Below are 13,974 nucleotides of genomic sequence, written 5' to 3' on the forward strand. Positions count from 1 at the left end.
TAGTCTTCAAGGGTAACCTCAATTATCCGGGTATTTTTGGGGAATATAACACAGTGGCAAAAGTCCTCCATCAGGTTCCTGGAATGCATTAAGGACTGCTTCCTGTAACAAGCACTGGACAAGTAATTACTAAAAAAGTATTTCTAGCAAAAGGAAAACTGACTTACATTTAACCAAAACAAAATCCCTGAATTCCTGGTGATTTGTAAACACAGGTGGGGATGGAAGTGGAGGCCCAAAGAGAGGAACGCTTTCTTCTGAAAATATTTTTAGCCTGTTGAAAGAACAAGTATTTATCTATATTGGAAGCCACTTTCAAAGTCTGTCATTTTTACAGAGAGAAAAAAAGAACCAGAAATGGTTATCTGGGAATGTCTGGGAGAAAAATTTCCATGAGCTGAACGAAAAAAACCTCATAAATGGGCACTCAATTGGAATTATTCACTTGAACCAAAACCATGAATTATTTACATAAATAATGAGACACTAAAATTATGATAGAACTTTGTAATTCTACTTACAGATTAATGCTGTTAACAGTGCTAGTAAAATCTAGTCCTTTCCAAAAAGAACAGCTGTTCCCCTGCAAGATGTTCTCATTACAGGTAAAGCTTTCTCTCTCACCTGTGCATTCACCACATGCATGAGAATCTTTCTGAGTAACAGTGCAAATACAACTGAATTTATATTGGGAACAGCAAATTCACTTTTGTTGAGGAAGCAAGACTGAGAACTGCTCCCATGAAAGCTGTACCTGCTGATTACTACTGATCAGCAAAGGATCCAGTATCTCAAGAATGGCAGGTAACAAAACTGTGCATACAATATTCTCCAGGTACTAGAAACAAACTGTTCAAGGAACAAATTCAGAAGTCCCCTATATCTATCTTATTCAGTCTAGGTAAAAATTAGTCATTTATCTTGATACACGGTATGAAATGTTCTTTAGCTTGAGCAGAACAAGTAAAAAAAAAAAAAAATCTATGAAGTAGAAAACAAACAAAAAATGAAATATCATACTGCTTGATTTTTTCTTGAGCTAGTTTTAGCAGTATGCCAGACAAACACAGTGATACAGAGTTCTACAGATACTTATAGCATTAATATTTAAATTTATTATCTGTATAAAATAAGAACGCTATTTCTAGCAAAAAAAATCCTTTGAGCTGTACATATCCATACATATAAAAAACTTCCAAATCAATCCAGGAATTACTGTATGTTGGAATCATGTGATCAGATCTGAGGAGCAGTTTCTGAAATCACGGGTTGTGGTTGGTACAAGTGGCCCAGATTATGTGTTGAAAGGAAAAGATTAAAATAAACATTCCTTCATGAAGACAGGTGTAGGGAGATGGGCTTGTTCAGCCTGGAGAAGAGAAGGCTGCACGGTGACCTCACTGCACCCTTCCAGTACCTAAAGGGAGCCTACAAACAGGAGGGGAGCCAACTTTTTACAAGAGTAGATAAAGGCAGGACAAAGGGAAATGGTTTTAAGTTGAAGGAGGGAAGATTTAGGTTGGATGTCAGGGGGAAGTTCTTCACCAACAAAGTGCTGAGGTACTGGTGCAGAGTTGTGGATGCCCTGTCCCTGGAGGTGTTCAAAGCCAGGTTGGATGGGGCCCCTGAACAGCCTGGTCTAGTATTACATATGGAGGTTGGCAGCCCTGCCTGTGGCAGTGGGGTTGGAGCTTGATGATCCTTGAGATCGCTTCTAAGCCAAACCTTTCTATGATTCTATAAAAGTACGCCCTCAACATTTTTACTGTATTTTACTGCATTAATCTCTAGACAATAGCTAGGATCAACTACATGGCAAAAGTCATTTTGTTTATTAAAGCCTACACACAAGGCTGCAGAAAAGATTGCTGTTCAGATTCTGTTGAGACCTGACAGACTCAGCCTTGGACAGCCTTCATGTCTTATAGCTAACTGCAAAATACATTGGTGAAGAATACATTATTTACCAGCAAAATTTCACCATGTTTTAAGAATGTGATTGTATAATCAATAGATATCAAGATGTTATAATCACAATATAATTGTACAATTAATAGATATCAAGATGTTATAATCACAATATAATCAAGAGAGTTAGGCAAAGTAGATAACGATAACAAAAAGAGAATAAGTGGAAGAGCTTACCCTTTGGCTGAGCTCACCACAAAACACCAAGAGAGGTGATCTCCAGAAGAGATCCTTCCCCTCTGGCAGCCAGCTCTTAAAAAGGTCTAGGAGGGGTGGAGCCAGGCTCCACCCCTTCCGGCAGCACAGGTGAATTGCCTTCACCTGTGCTTCTCTGGCTGACTCACGGCTCGCCTCAGGTGATCAATCAGAGGTTCAGGCCGTGACTCAGCAGTTCCCATACAGTGATGTACAACTGTACTTCTCTTAAGTCGACTCAAGATTCCTAAAAGTGATCTGGTTTGCCTATCTACAACCAAACTCAGACCTGTAAAGAGACAATCCACAACCATCATATCACCACAGTTAATTAATGTTACTGATCTCTGCAGTCAGAATTTTGAAGACAAATCTTCCATCATTTTGTTTTGCTGTGCACACCTTAGCTTCCAGGATGTCATTATTCTAATGATTAGAAAGGAATAACTTAGAGCCAACTTACAGCTACCTGCATCCACGTCCATACTTCGATTCTAAAAGTTCATTTGCCTTCCTGACTTGCAGGCAGGTGTTCAACACAAAATGTTTTCCCATTACGTCTAATCCATCAGAAATTCAGAATAAAGTTGTTAGTTACAATCAGCACCTACCTGTAACTATCATTCTCCTTATTATATCTCACTAAGGCAAAAATATCTGTCATCCAGTTAAGGAAATTAATCCATTACTAATGAAGTTCACATATATTTTAATCACTTTTTTCCCTGCAGCAGATAGCAGATTTAATAACAGTCAAGCATAATTCAACGTAAAGACAAAATATTGTAGACTACGTACATTCTATTTTTATAAAGGGAGTTTCATACAAAATCATTGCATTTGAACCATTTTAAAAATAGAGCTACTACTATTAACACAAACTTCTTGCTGCTTCATGAAGCCAAAAGTGTGCTATATTGTTTTGTGTTTGTGAGTTTGACAGACTTCAGATTAAAAATTCATTTAGATGATAAAAAACACCATCACCACACTGATTCCCACAGTCACTCGTGCTGAAACTCCCACTGAGAAAAAAAGAATCCCACAAAATAGTTCTGCTAGAAAGGTTCTAAGAAAACAGAGAGGAAGATATAAACCGAGAATACTCAAATATGCATTTAAGATGTTTAACAGTGTATTGCCTAGTCTTCAGCTGCCACTACAAAAGGGTAAAGATCTTCCCAAATGACCTAATCAAGTTCATATAGACATAAGGCACATCTGCCCCTCTGACTCATTATGAAAGCAGTTAATTCAAATAACAAAAACAACTCCCTGAAATAGCAGACAGTAGGTATATTTTTCAGTAAAGCCTCTCAACGGGAGGGTCATGTACCTCAGGTAAACAGAAATCCCTCAGAAGCCAGACTTTCATAAAGTTTTCAAGGACCAGTTTTCTGGTATTATGAGGATAGTACCTCATATCTTTAATATTCTGCTCAATGTTTTCCATTCATCAACCCATTTATTTGGCACCATCTTTAAGCTGTTTTCCTCAACAACAAAGAGGCAGGCAAGAAGATCTTTCTGTTGCAGGTTCTACCCTAACCTACTTTCCAGTTATGTGTGTATGGCAATCATGCAAGTCTTCATGCTTCCTCAAAAACATTTCCAAGCTATATAATGACACAAGAACATCTATAAGCATCCTCACAAGCCTTCCCCACCCAGTAATCACTCTAAAAACAAACAAATTCGTACGAAGTAAAGCCATGATGAACTGATCCTCTGTGGGGAGAGGCTCCAAGAGGCTCCACGTCAACAACCAAGAATATCTCTCTCATGAAAATAGTCATTAAGTGAAGACAAGTTTACTACTTGAGCATGCAGTAAGCCTGGTACCCAGCCTGGTACCCAAATCACTAAGGAACAAGAGAAAATGGAAAACAGGAATGCTAGTCTGGCATAAGAGGTTCTGGCAACATGTGCACCATGACCAGGAGGCTATTGAACCTTGAAATGTCTGTTAGAAATTAAAAAGAGCAGGGTTAATTAATTACATAATATGTCTTCTTAACATCAATAAAGGAAGAATTACATCTCTGTTTATGAACGCTGATGCGGATAAAGAGTTATACTGACTTGGTAAACTTTTACTATTTGGTAATATTTGGGTTGCTCTGCTAACTAAAGGATTTTGTTTGTTTTCGTTTTAAATGTGGAATTTCTTTTGCTCTAGATGCTTCTTCCCTGTAGAGCAAATTAGATTATTATCAATCTAAAAAGAAAGATTAGCAAGAAAATTCCAACAACAGTTGGAACAGTAAGCAGTCAATCTGACAACTAGGTTTAGAAGTTGAAGCAGTGATCACTTTTAAAGATTTTTCAACAGAGCACATGTATAAACTTTTTCTTCTTTAATTACATGTTCCATTCAATCTGGTCTAAGAGATGCCAGAATGGGATATATAGATCACCTGGTATGATCCCCACGACAGTCTGATGCAACTGACAGCAGCTTTTTGGAACTACATTGTCTTCACAATGTTTTCAAACAGAAGTTTGAAAAATACATGCTGCAACAAATCTGGAAGACAGGTGGTTTAAGGTCTGAAAGTCTTCAGATACAGTGAACCAAAATACATAAATACCCAAAATAAACATCATCTGAACATGGTAAGATAATATTCAGTAATAGATGCAATCTTACTTAACATCAATAACAGAAATATTATTGTGAATTTATACTTTATGAAAATTTACAAAGTTTCATGAAATTGAGTTTGTGGAATGATGAAAATATACGCTTTTTAATAAAAAGTAATCTGACATAGAAGTAGTCTTTTAAGCAGTTTGACACAAAAAAAATTATGCGGGAGACTTACAGCTACTAGTCAAGTAGTTGAAAGTAAAGAACGCACCCTGTAAACAGCAAATAGGAGGAAGTTAGGGTAAAATTAGAAGCAATATTAAAAATAAATAAAGACAATAAAAAAGTAGAAAATATAAAGAAAAAGATACGTGTAAAATGAGAGCGAATCATGGATGGCTTGAATGCTGGAGCAGTCTCTTCTCCTTCCTGAAATACGATAGTGACAATGTCATTTCCAATATGCCGCTTCCTTTCTACCTGAAAGAAAAAAAAAAGGGGAAAGAGAAAGACAGAGAGGGGAAAAGGAGGGGAAGAGAATGACTTAAAGGAGATCAGTGCCTTAAAAATTCTGTGACAGAACTCTGAAACAATACTCTTAAACTGGATGCGGCTTACAAAACGTCAAGCATTAATAAAGAGTATCACAAATATCTTTAAATAATTAATACTATCTCCAATCATAAGCAAATAAGCTTAGCAATGTCATGTACTGCTTTCTTTTTTTTTTTTTCTTTAAATGAGCAGAGCTGTCAGAATTTACAAACATTAATATTCACAAACAGGAAATGGAACAACTAGGATTCCATAAAAGAAAATTCATTACTTGAAATAAAAGGAGAAAAACCCCAATTCTGCATTACTCTTTTATATTAATTGAAGTCCTCTGGTTTATTCTGTGATCTTGTTACTCAAGGCAGAAGTATGAGAAGACTGACACTTCAGAAAGGGTCAAGTGATGAATGCAAGACAGCATATCTGAAACGTACCCAGGAACCTACCTGGTCTTCCTATGAAGAGAACAATGGCATTGCCTCACAGCAAATGCACAAAACTCACCATTAGCGCACTAACAAGCAGACTTTCTTTCAAACTACATTAATTATTACCTGAGTATGAGCTGTATGAATTATCAGAACACTTTCATGCATACCATACATGTCTAATTTTCAGCCTTCATAAAATCTTTGAAAGCAATGGCAACTGCAGCAGTGAAGCTCTACAAATCATCTGAATGATTTCAGATATGTCAGAATACTTCATCATTTTTTAATTAATCAGTATTGATATTCTTTGCAAAACTCTTCATTTCTAAACTATGAACAGGCAAAAATATCCCTATCTTATTTTAAGAAGTTTTGGAGTGTTTGATTACTGGGAAAGGAGGTGGGGGGGGAAATGAGGAAAAAAAGGGAGGATGAGAGAAATATGTACCTGCTGTTTGTTCTCTCTAGAATATGGTAGCATTGTTGAAACATGGAACATAATTTCATGCCCTTGGTAAACTGTATAGATGGAAAAGGTTCCTGTGGTATCATCTGCAAAGAAAGACAACGTTCTTAGCAGAAATATGTCCTTTAAGTTTCCAAAAGATTCAAAAATATTTCAGGTCATTCTTTCAAATTTTCTTTAGTCATCCCTTTTTCTGACCCATTTTAGATTTATACTTTTGCACAGATGTCTAAATTTGAGTTTGCAGTCTAATCTGTGTATTTAAACAGCTAAAACCTATGACATCCTTTACCAAGCCTCCTGAAATCACATATAGGTCTTAACACAGCCATAATGCCCTATCGTTATAAAGTATGTCAGGTTATTCCTTCATTCCCTTCACTTTAAAATGCAAGTCATATAAATACTTCTCTTTCCCCAGTGACTTAAGCTAACCTGATTTACTGTTTTCTGGTGAAGCGGAACACTTAGCAAGCATATAAGAAGTCTGTTTTGAAATCATATTGTTTCTAAAGTACACATATTATATCCATGCAATAAGCAAAAACAATTTAAATTGCAGCCTCTGCTTCTTTGCTTCTTACTTTTTGTGTCCAGTCCCCCTCTGTAGCCTGTCCAGCCTTTCAAAGTAATCGTGTCACCCAAGAGATGCAAAAATCTTTGAAAGCTTTCACTTCCAGTTTCTACACATGGAAAGGGGAACAGTTACAGTAGAAAAGCACGTGCACAACACCTATCAAAGATTAATCAAAATACAGGAACAAGTCCTGTATGCAGGACATAAGGACCAGAGTTAGTTTCTCCTAGTGTCATCCAAGCCTTCTACCCTGACAGAAACAGCCTCTCAGTCTTGCAGAATTATAGGAAAAGGATAATCATGCAACACTACAGAATCATCTCTTCAGCTAATGCCATAACACTATTTAAGCACATGCAAGAATGTAATAATGATGTGAAAGTATAAGAATGAGAAGTAGAAACAACAGGACCTTTCTCAGGTAACCTGAGTCGCCTCCTTCAATTGCTTCTTTTTTCAAACCTTACTTTGTATAGTCTATTTCTAGGGAGAAAATTTCAGCATAGTCCAAGCTGTAGTAGTAGGGTTCTTATGGCAACCTTTTGTAGAAACAGAAGAGTCTATGCTACATTTTTCCCACCCAACACTAGCATGAAAACCTAACAAAATTACTGTTAAAATTATCATTATCTGTCATCTGGGCACTATCCTATGGTTTTCAATTGTATGAATAGAACAATTAAGGAAAAGGGGAAAGACTCACCATTGCTGAACATTTCATCATCTGTAAGCTGCCCATCCTTAGCATAAAGGACTCCAAATTTAAAATTCACAGATCCCTAAAAAATTAAACCAAAGATGATTAGCTAAATCAATCAATCTAAAGGCCTAAAATAAATGTTCACAAATCTAAGGTTTTCTAAAAATATGTAGCTTTGTGTATATCTTGCACATGTGAGTACTCACCTCATATCAGTTCCATTACATGTACAAATAGCAGACATCTAATAATTTACCTTTGACTATAGACTATGAATTACATAACATACTTTTCATGATGGTGCTTAAAGTGATTTTCAATTTCACACTGAAAACTAATACTACATTTTTTACTGCAATAAGCATCAACTTGAAATTTGTCACAAATATGTTAGGACAAATATTTCAAATACAATGCTCGATTCATTGAATAGATCTATGAACTAAGAGTGTAAGCTTACATTTACCTCTTGCTCTTCAAGAACCAATAAATCCTGTAAATAAAACACTATGTTTAGCACTCTCATATTAAAGACAACACAAATCATTACATTATTGCATATTTGTTTTGTTTTGAAATGGCCAGTTCAACTGATAAAAAAAATTTAGTTGTAAACACCAAAACCCCTTCTCTCATTTATCCTGCTACTGTAACAAAGCAGAAAAAAATATTCACAATGTTTTATTTTCCAGAAAATAATACAGAAAAGCAAAGAAACATGGGAAGTCACAACCTACCTTCTGTATATCAGGATGAAAAATTTCCCTTGGCCCCTTCTCAAATTTCTCAAGACTCATTGCGCTGAAATGCAAATGAAATGCTGCTTAATAGAAAGGAAAGAACACATTTTCAACATTAAAGTATTATTAATTGCAGTTATGCCTCCTATTGAAAGGAATTGTTCAACGAGTCTGCCTAATATGGAATATTTTGCGGAACTGTTATTTCTTTTTCACAATGCTAATCTCTAAGATTTCCTAAACTTCTTTCAGATTTTAAGAACAGAAATTACTAAGGCCTTGGATGGAAGTGAGGATTATGTTTACTGCATTTAACACATATTCGAAATCCATTATCCTTCACTTCTGCTTTATATATACCTACTGAAAGCATTCTATATTACTCAATAACCTACTCTGGTTTGTAAGCTTTTCTTCTGTCTCTTCTAAAACAATACAAAAATCACAGAATGGATTGGGTTGGCAGGAGCCTTGGAGATCATCTACTTCCAACCCCTCTGCCACCAGCAGAAACACCATCCACTAGCAAATGTTGCTCAAATTCCCGTTCAACCAGGCACTGAACATTTCCAGGCATGTGGATAAGCAGCAATTAAAATAAAAAACTGTCAGTTTAGCATAAAATTGAAGTAACAAAGATACAAAAACAGAACAGAAAAACAGAAGAAAGGGTATTTAAATGAGAAGCATGATCAACTGCCTCAATAAACAGAAATATTCAATACGCTCCTGCATTTATTATGGCTTTGTCCATTTATTTCAGTACAGAACACAATCTGTCTAGAATGCAGCAAACTAACATGTATGTCAAGTTTGGTGCACCTTTCCTTTTTTATTTAAGCTGGATCACAATGTAGATGAGATTTGCTCCATTTCCTTTTCAAAGTGATTACAATGTCCCCATTCATTCACAACAAATGGGCTTATTAATATATTGATAACTCTTTGGAACAGTTCCTACCAAGATTCACACTTGGTGGAAACAGGGTAAGGTGCCAAAGGAATATTAATCAGCTCTGAGGGAAGGCTCAAGGAACCTTCTTAGGGGCAATGGAGTACTCAGATTTATTTCATGCCTCAGTGGGCAAAAGGAGGCAACATTCATCCAACTGGTCCCAAGCAGCAAACACGCTGGGGAAAACAAGGAACAGGGGTCTAAAACAAGCTTCCATTTTCCTTCAAAATCTGGAGGATGGAACACCCACATGAAGGTGTTCCAATAAATGAGTAACAGCGTACCTAACAGAAGCCAAAAATTCTTGCATCTGGGATGTCTGAATAAGACTGTGCATCTTGGTGAGAGGATGGGAGAGGCTGTGTTACTAAGTGATGTTAGGAAGTGATGTTTCAGCAACTGGTGGACAGACATGGAAAATCTGGTGTTTACACAGGTACAGAACACAGTGCTGACAACTAGGGACAGTGTTCACTCCAGACCTGCAGAAGCTGTGAGGGGACTCAGTTCATCTTAATGAGGAAGGTAGCGGATGTCTGAAGTGTTCTCAACTCATCATCTTGACATCAAACCAAAGCCACAGGTCAAGAGATAAAAAATTTCAATAAGTGAGCCCCAATGTTCTGCCTAGCCTCTCTGGCAAAATCAGTGGACTGGGGCTTCTCATAAAACTTGGAAAGTTGTGGAAAAACCAGATCTGGTGCTTCTGACTTCACAGTATATGCTCTACTCCCATAATGTTTCTCTTACATCAGCATTAGCAGTCTTATCCAGTGAACCAGCCTCTGAGCAAGAGACATTTGCCTTCACCCTGTTATGTATCAAAGGTTTTGGAGATGCAATGACTGCCCATTCATCTGACACATACTACCTGCTCAGCAAAATGAATACAATTGTTACAAGTTTCTAGAGGAAGTACAATCCTTGCCTAAGTCGAAGGCTGAATTTGAAGTTTTCAGAGAGGACCTTGAGAAAATATGCCACATAACTAGATTATAAAAACTGCAGGTGAAATCTGAATAAACACTTTGCAGAAAGGGGTTCTGATGTTTCAGTTGATAATATAGTTAAAAGAAACAGAAATGGTATTGGGCTGCTCACTTTATATTCTCTTCTGTCAGAAAAGTGGCAGAACAGTATAAGTGTGCTCATACTGACTGGCTGGGGGAAAGAATCTTTTAGTCTCACTGACAGGGTGTATAAAGCACACAAAGTGTGGATTTGCAAGGAAACAATCACTTGCAGATAAAATTCTTGGTTTCTCCCTTGTTTGCTTCCTCTTGTCAGTGCCACATAATCTGCTCTCTAGTCAAAATCTGCTGCTCTTTACTCCTGCTCCTGGCCTGTCTAATTTAAGTAGGTCGTTCTTCTCAACCACTGAAGTGTTGAGAATCAATCTATTGTAAGTTGTCACTTTGTCTACTATAGGGCAGGTATTAAAAGTACGTTTTGCTGTCCTCGGTGATGAAGATTTGCAAGCCTATTATTCCTGCTTTTTAAAATCTATCATGAAAATAATGAAACAAGTTCTGATTTACAGTAAAAGACAAATATCAGATAATTTACTTGTTAATACATACCTTAATATAGATTTCACTGATAATGTTTTTGTGGGACTGTAAGGGAGACATATTTTCTGAGTACCCTATAAAGTGGAAAAACAAACAAACAAACAAAAAAACAAAAAAAAAACAAACAAAGCAAGGAGGCATTACAGGTTATACCAATTTTTCTATATATTAAAATAGGAATGCTGATAAAAAAACAATTAAGTAAAATGCAAAGATCAAGATCATACTAGCTTTACTTAGTTGTATTTCCTACTGAAATAAGCTGAATGTGAAAAGGCATGGATGATGCAAAATTTTTTTTTCCTCAGTTCTGACTACGCTGGCATGGAGGAACTTCAAGAGGAAAGTTACAGTGCAACGCTGTACTGAAAGGTATTAAATCAATTGTTTAGATATAGGTCATTATGAAGAGGTCCATGGGAAAAAAAATCCTCAAGATATCAATGAAACCAGTATCACATTTAGCTATGTTCTTATTATCATATAAAAATATCAGTATATCTGTACTATGAAGTCACTATATAAATTCATCACAAAACATAAATCAAAAACAATTTAGGCAACATTTCTAAAAATAATGCAGAAATCCACGTAAGAAAAATTACAAAATAACTACTGTCATAAATCTCTGTCAGAAAATTTAGTGTAAGTTACCCACTAAGCTAGCTTAGTGCTATCTACTAGGGTAGAATTTTACATTCTCCTACAAAATAAAAACTACATACTAAATACTGAAATTCTGAAGAAAGCAGAAAAGTCTATGATCAATGCATCTAAAACAAACAAGAATACAAATGAACAAAAAAGGCAAAGCAACAATTAAGTATTTATTTCTTACCGTTTTTCTCCAAAGAATTGAATGGTATTGAGGAACACGCTGATTATTTTGGTCAGAAAGTACAACAGACAGAAAGAAAGGGTTCTTCTCTGAGTCTGTACCTATATAATTTTGATGAACTATTGGAAGAAAAGTAGTATTACCCACTGTCAAGAAAACACACATACTCATAAAATACACAAAACATAGAAAATAAACGCTTATTTATGTAAATATTTATTTATACAAGATATGCATTAAAAGACAAGAGAGGTATAGATTTTAAGGCCTAGAAGGGCTTAAAAATCTTCCTGTTCATTAGCAGGATTTCTTCTGCTTACAGAACCACATCCTCTGTCTTCAAGTTAAAAATACATGAAATAAGAACTTGCTTTCAATACAGTACAGAAAACACATTAAGTTAATACCATCCTTTTTCAATATATAAATAACAGGAATTCAAAGATACCTTTTTTTTTTTTTTTGCACAGAACAAAAATTCAGGCAATTCACAAAAACACTAATACCTTTTCCTAAAAAATATTTGAAATACCATCTTGTATAATACTCTGGATTTTCCAAATGCACATCTGTCCTGTGCCATGTACCTGGAGCGTAGCCTGTATTCTGAAAAAGAATTGGGAGATAGTTCAGTCAAATGCTGCATTAAAAAAATTGAGAACGTAACAGCTGAAGAAGCCACCAAGCATGGTCAATTCACTGGAAGAATTATGGTTGTACACCCTTTTTTCTTTTTTTCCAAAAGCCAAGAATTATTCTGAAGTGAGTTGTTGTATAGTTGAAATTAAAGCATTTTTCTTCTGTTTTTTAAATAACTGCAGTCTTCTCCCTTCATATCACTATTACAGGTAATACCTTAGCATCCCACTGAAAAGCAGATCTTTAAATATTTAATTTGAAGACCTATGCTTTTTAAAATTTAAGAGTAAATGAATAAATAAACAGATTTCTCTCCTCACAAGTTTCATTTTCTCCTTTCTTCCCAAAATATTTCTCAAGGACTCTTAACTGGAGCAGATAATGCTGTAGAAATTCAGCATGCCTCACTCCTTTTCCACTACGAGCATTCATAAGGAATAGGCCATGTCTATTTATCATGTGGTATTCACCAGTCACTCAGAGAATCTATCTATAATAAAAGATAAAGAGCTTTCGAACTGCATGAAACTGAACTGAAAATCCAATCTACAGAACACGACCCAAGAGGGAATCAATGCAGAGTATCTAATTTAATGCTGCACCCAATGCTGATGCAAACTAATAACTTATGATTCATATCAGTTCATCATAAGTTTACCAAGACCTTACATACTCTTCAAGACTATGAAGTTTTCTTTCTTCAAATATTATGGTGCTATTTACAGCCAAAAATGATTTTCAAAGGAAGATAGCCTTCCCCTCCCCCTTCCCCCCCCCAATTATTTAAGGAGAAATCTAAGTGTTGCTGGAGAACTTAAGGTGAATGACTCTTTCAGACTCCACTCATCTTCTTCGTCTCATATTTAAAAATAAACATAACTGCCTAAACACATCTAGGAGAAAAAAGAAAAAGATGCTATACCTTCATCACACCAAGGAAAAATTTACAAAAAAAAACAAACCAACAAAACAAGCACAAAGGGGACACTGGTGTAACATGGTGAATTAGGGACTGCAGAGGATAAAATGAATATTTTTCTTCTAATTTCATAAGCTGAGCAAGTATTACAAAAAAAAGGAAATATCATCTCTTTCCTTAAAAATTAAATTGTTGAGATTGTGTACTCCTAAACAAATACTTAAGCTAATCTTGGGGGGTAACAAACACCATTTCCCTCCTCTTGGATTCTTACATTTTCATATTATTTAACATCCTTCAAGATCACTCTCCTAGTAATTGACTGTAACTACTTCTTCCGGTTGAGAAACTGAAACTGAATTATTTTTTCAGCTTTACATGTTTAACCACTTACCTCATCAGCGGAGCCATTTTCCACACGGAATCGTCCAGCTCTCTGAATAGCTCCATCAGCATCACTAGATATAAGCTATGAGAGAGTTTAAGATAGAGTTTCTAGTTCCAAAAATATCCATATGATCAGCAACCGAATCTTACTGGGTTTCTTTTTCTTCCAGGTGTCCTATCAAAACTCACAGGGGAATCAGCACAGCTGCTACCCATCTGACTACAGATTTGGAATGATCCAAATATAACTCTAAGGATACATGAATGGGAGAGCTATACACTCATCTAGCAGATCCTAACCTAGTTCTTTTAGTTCTTTCCTTCCCAGTACACAGAGGCAAGCACACATAAGATCAGACACATGCATGCTTACGTTAACACATAGGCAAGCACACAGTTTTTAACTCGAATAATTGCACATGCCTTATCAAATAGAAACATAA

General features: G+C 35.9%; 1 protein-coding gene across 2 annotated transcripts in view; it reads right to left on the reverse strand.

Moving 5' to 3' along the window:
• GARNL3 (GTPase activating Rap/RanGAP domain like 3) overlaps positions 1 to 13,974 on the reverse strand; it is a gene marked incomplete at both ends in the record, with an annotated part of 40,109 nt that overhangs the window by 15,306 nt on the left and 10,829 nt on the right. For both annotated transcript variants that reach the window (XM_079544842.1, XM_079544843.1), the window contains 12 exons: positions 168 to 274; positions 2,775 to 2,820; positions 5,125 to 5,233; positions 6,188 to 6,291; positions 6,790 to 6,888; positions 7,486 to 7,561; positions 7,949 to 7,975; positions 8,220 to 8,283; positions 10,758 to 10,822; positions 11,587 to 11,705; positions 12,093 to 12,192; positions 13,539 to 13,613. In XM_079544842.1, coding sequence (XP_079400968.1) covers positions 168 to 274; positions 2,775 to 2,820; positions 5,125 to 5,233; positions 6,188 to 6,291; positions 6,790 to 6,888; positions 7,486 to 7,561; positions 7,949 to 7,975; positions 8,220 to 8,283; positions 10,758 to 10,822; positions 11,587 to 11,705; positions 12,093 to 12,192; positions 13,539 to 13,613 — 991 coding nt within the window. The remainder of the gene's footprint in view (positions 1 to 167; positions 275 to 2,774; positions 2,821 to 5,124; positions 5,234 to 6,187; positions 6,292 to 6,789; positions 6,889 to 7,485; positions 7,562 to 7,948; positions 7,976 to 8,219; positions 8,284 to 10,757; positions 10,823 to 11,586; positions 11,706 to 12,092; positions 12,193 to 13,538; positions 13,614 to 13,974) is intronic.

The sequence above is a fragment of the Tetrao urogallus genome (assembly GCF_951394365.1).
Source record: "Tetrao urogallus genome assembly, chromosome: 19".
NCBI classification, from domain to species: Eukaryota; Metazoa; Chordata; class Aves; order Galliformes; family Phasianidae; genus Tetrao; species Tetrao urogallus.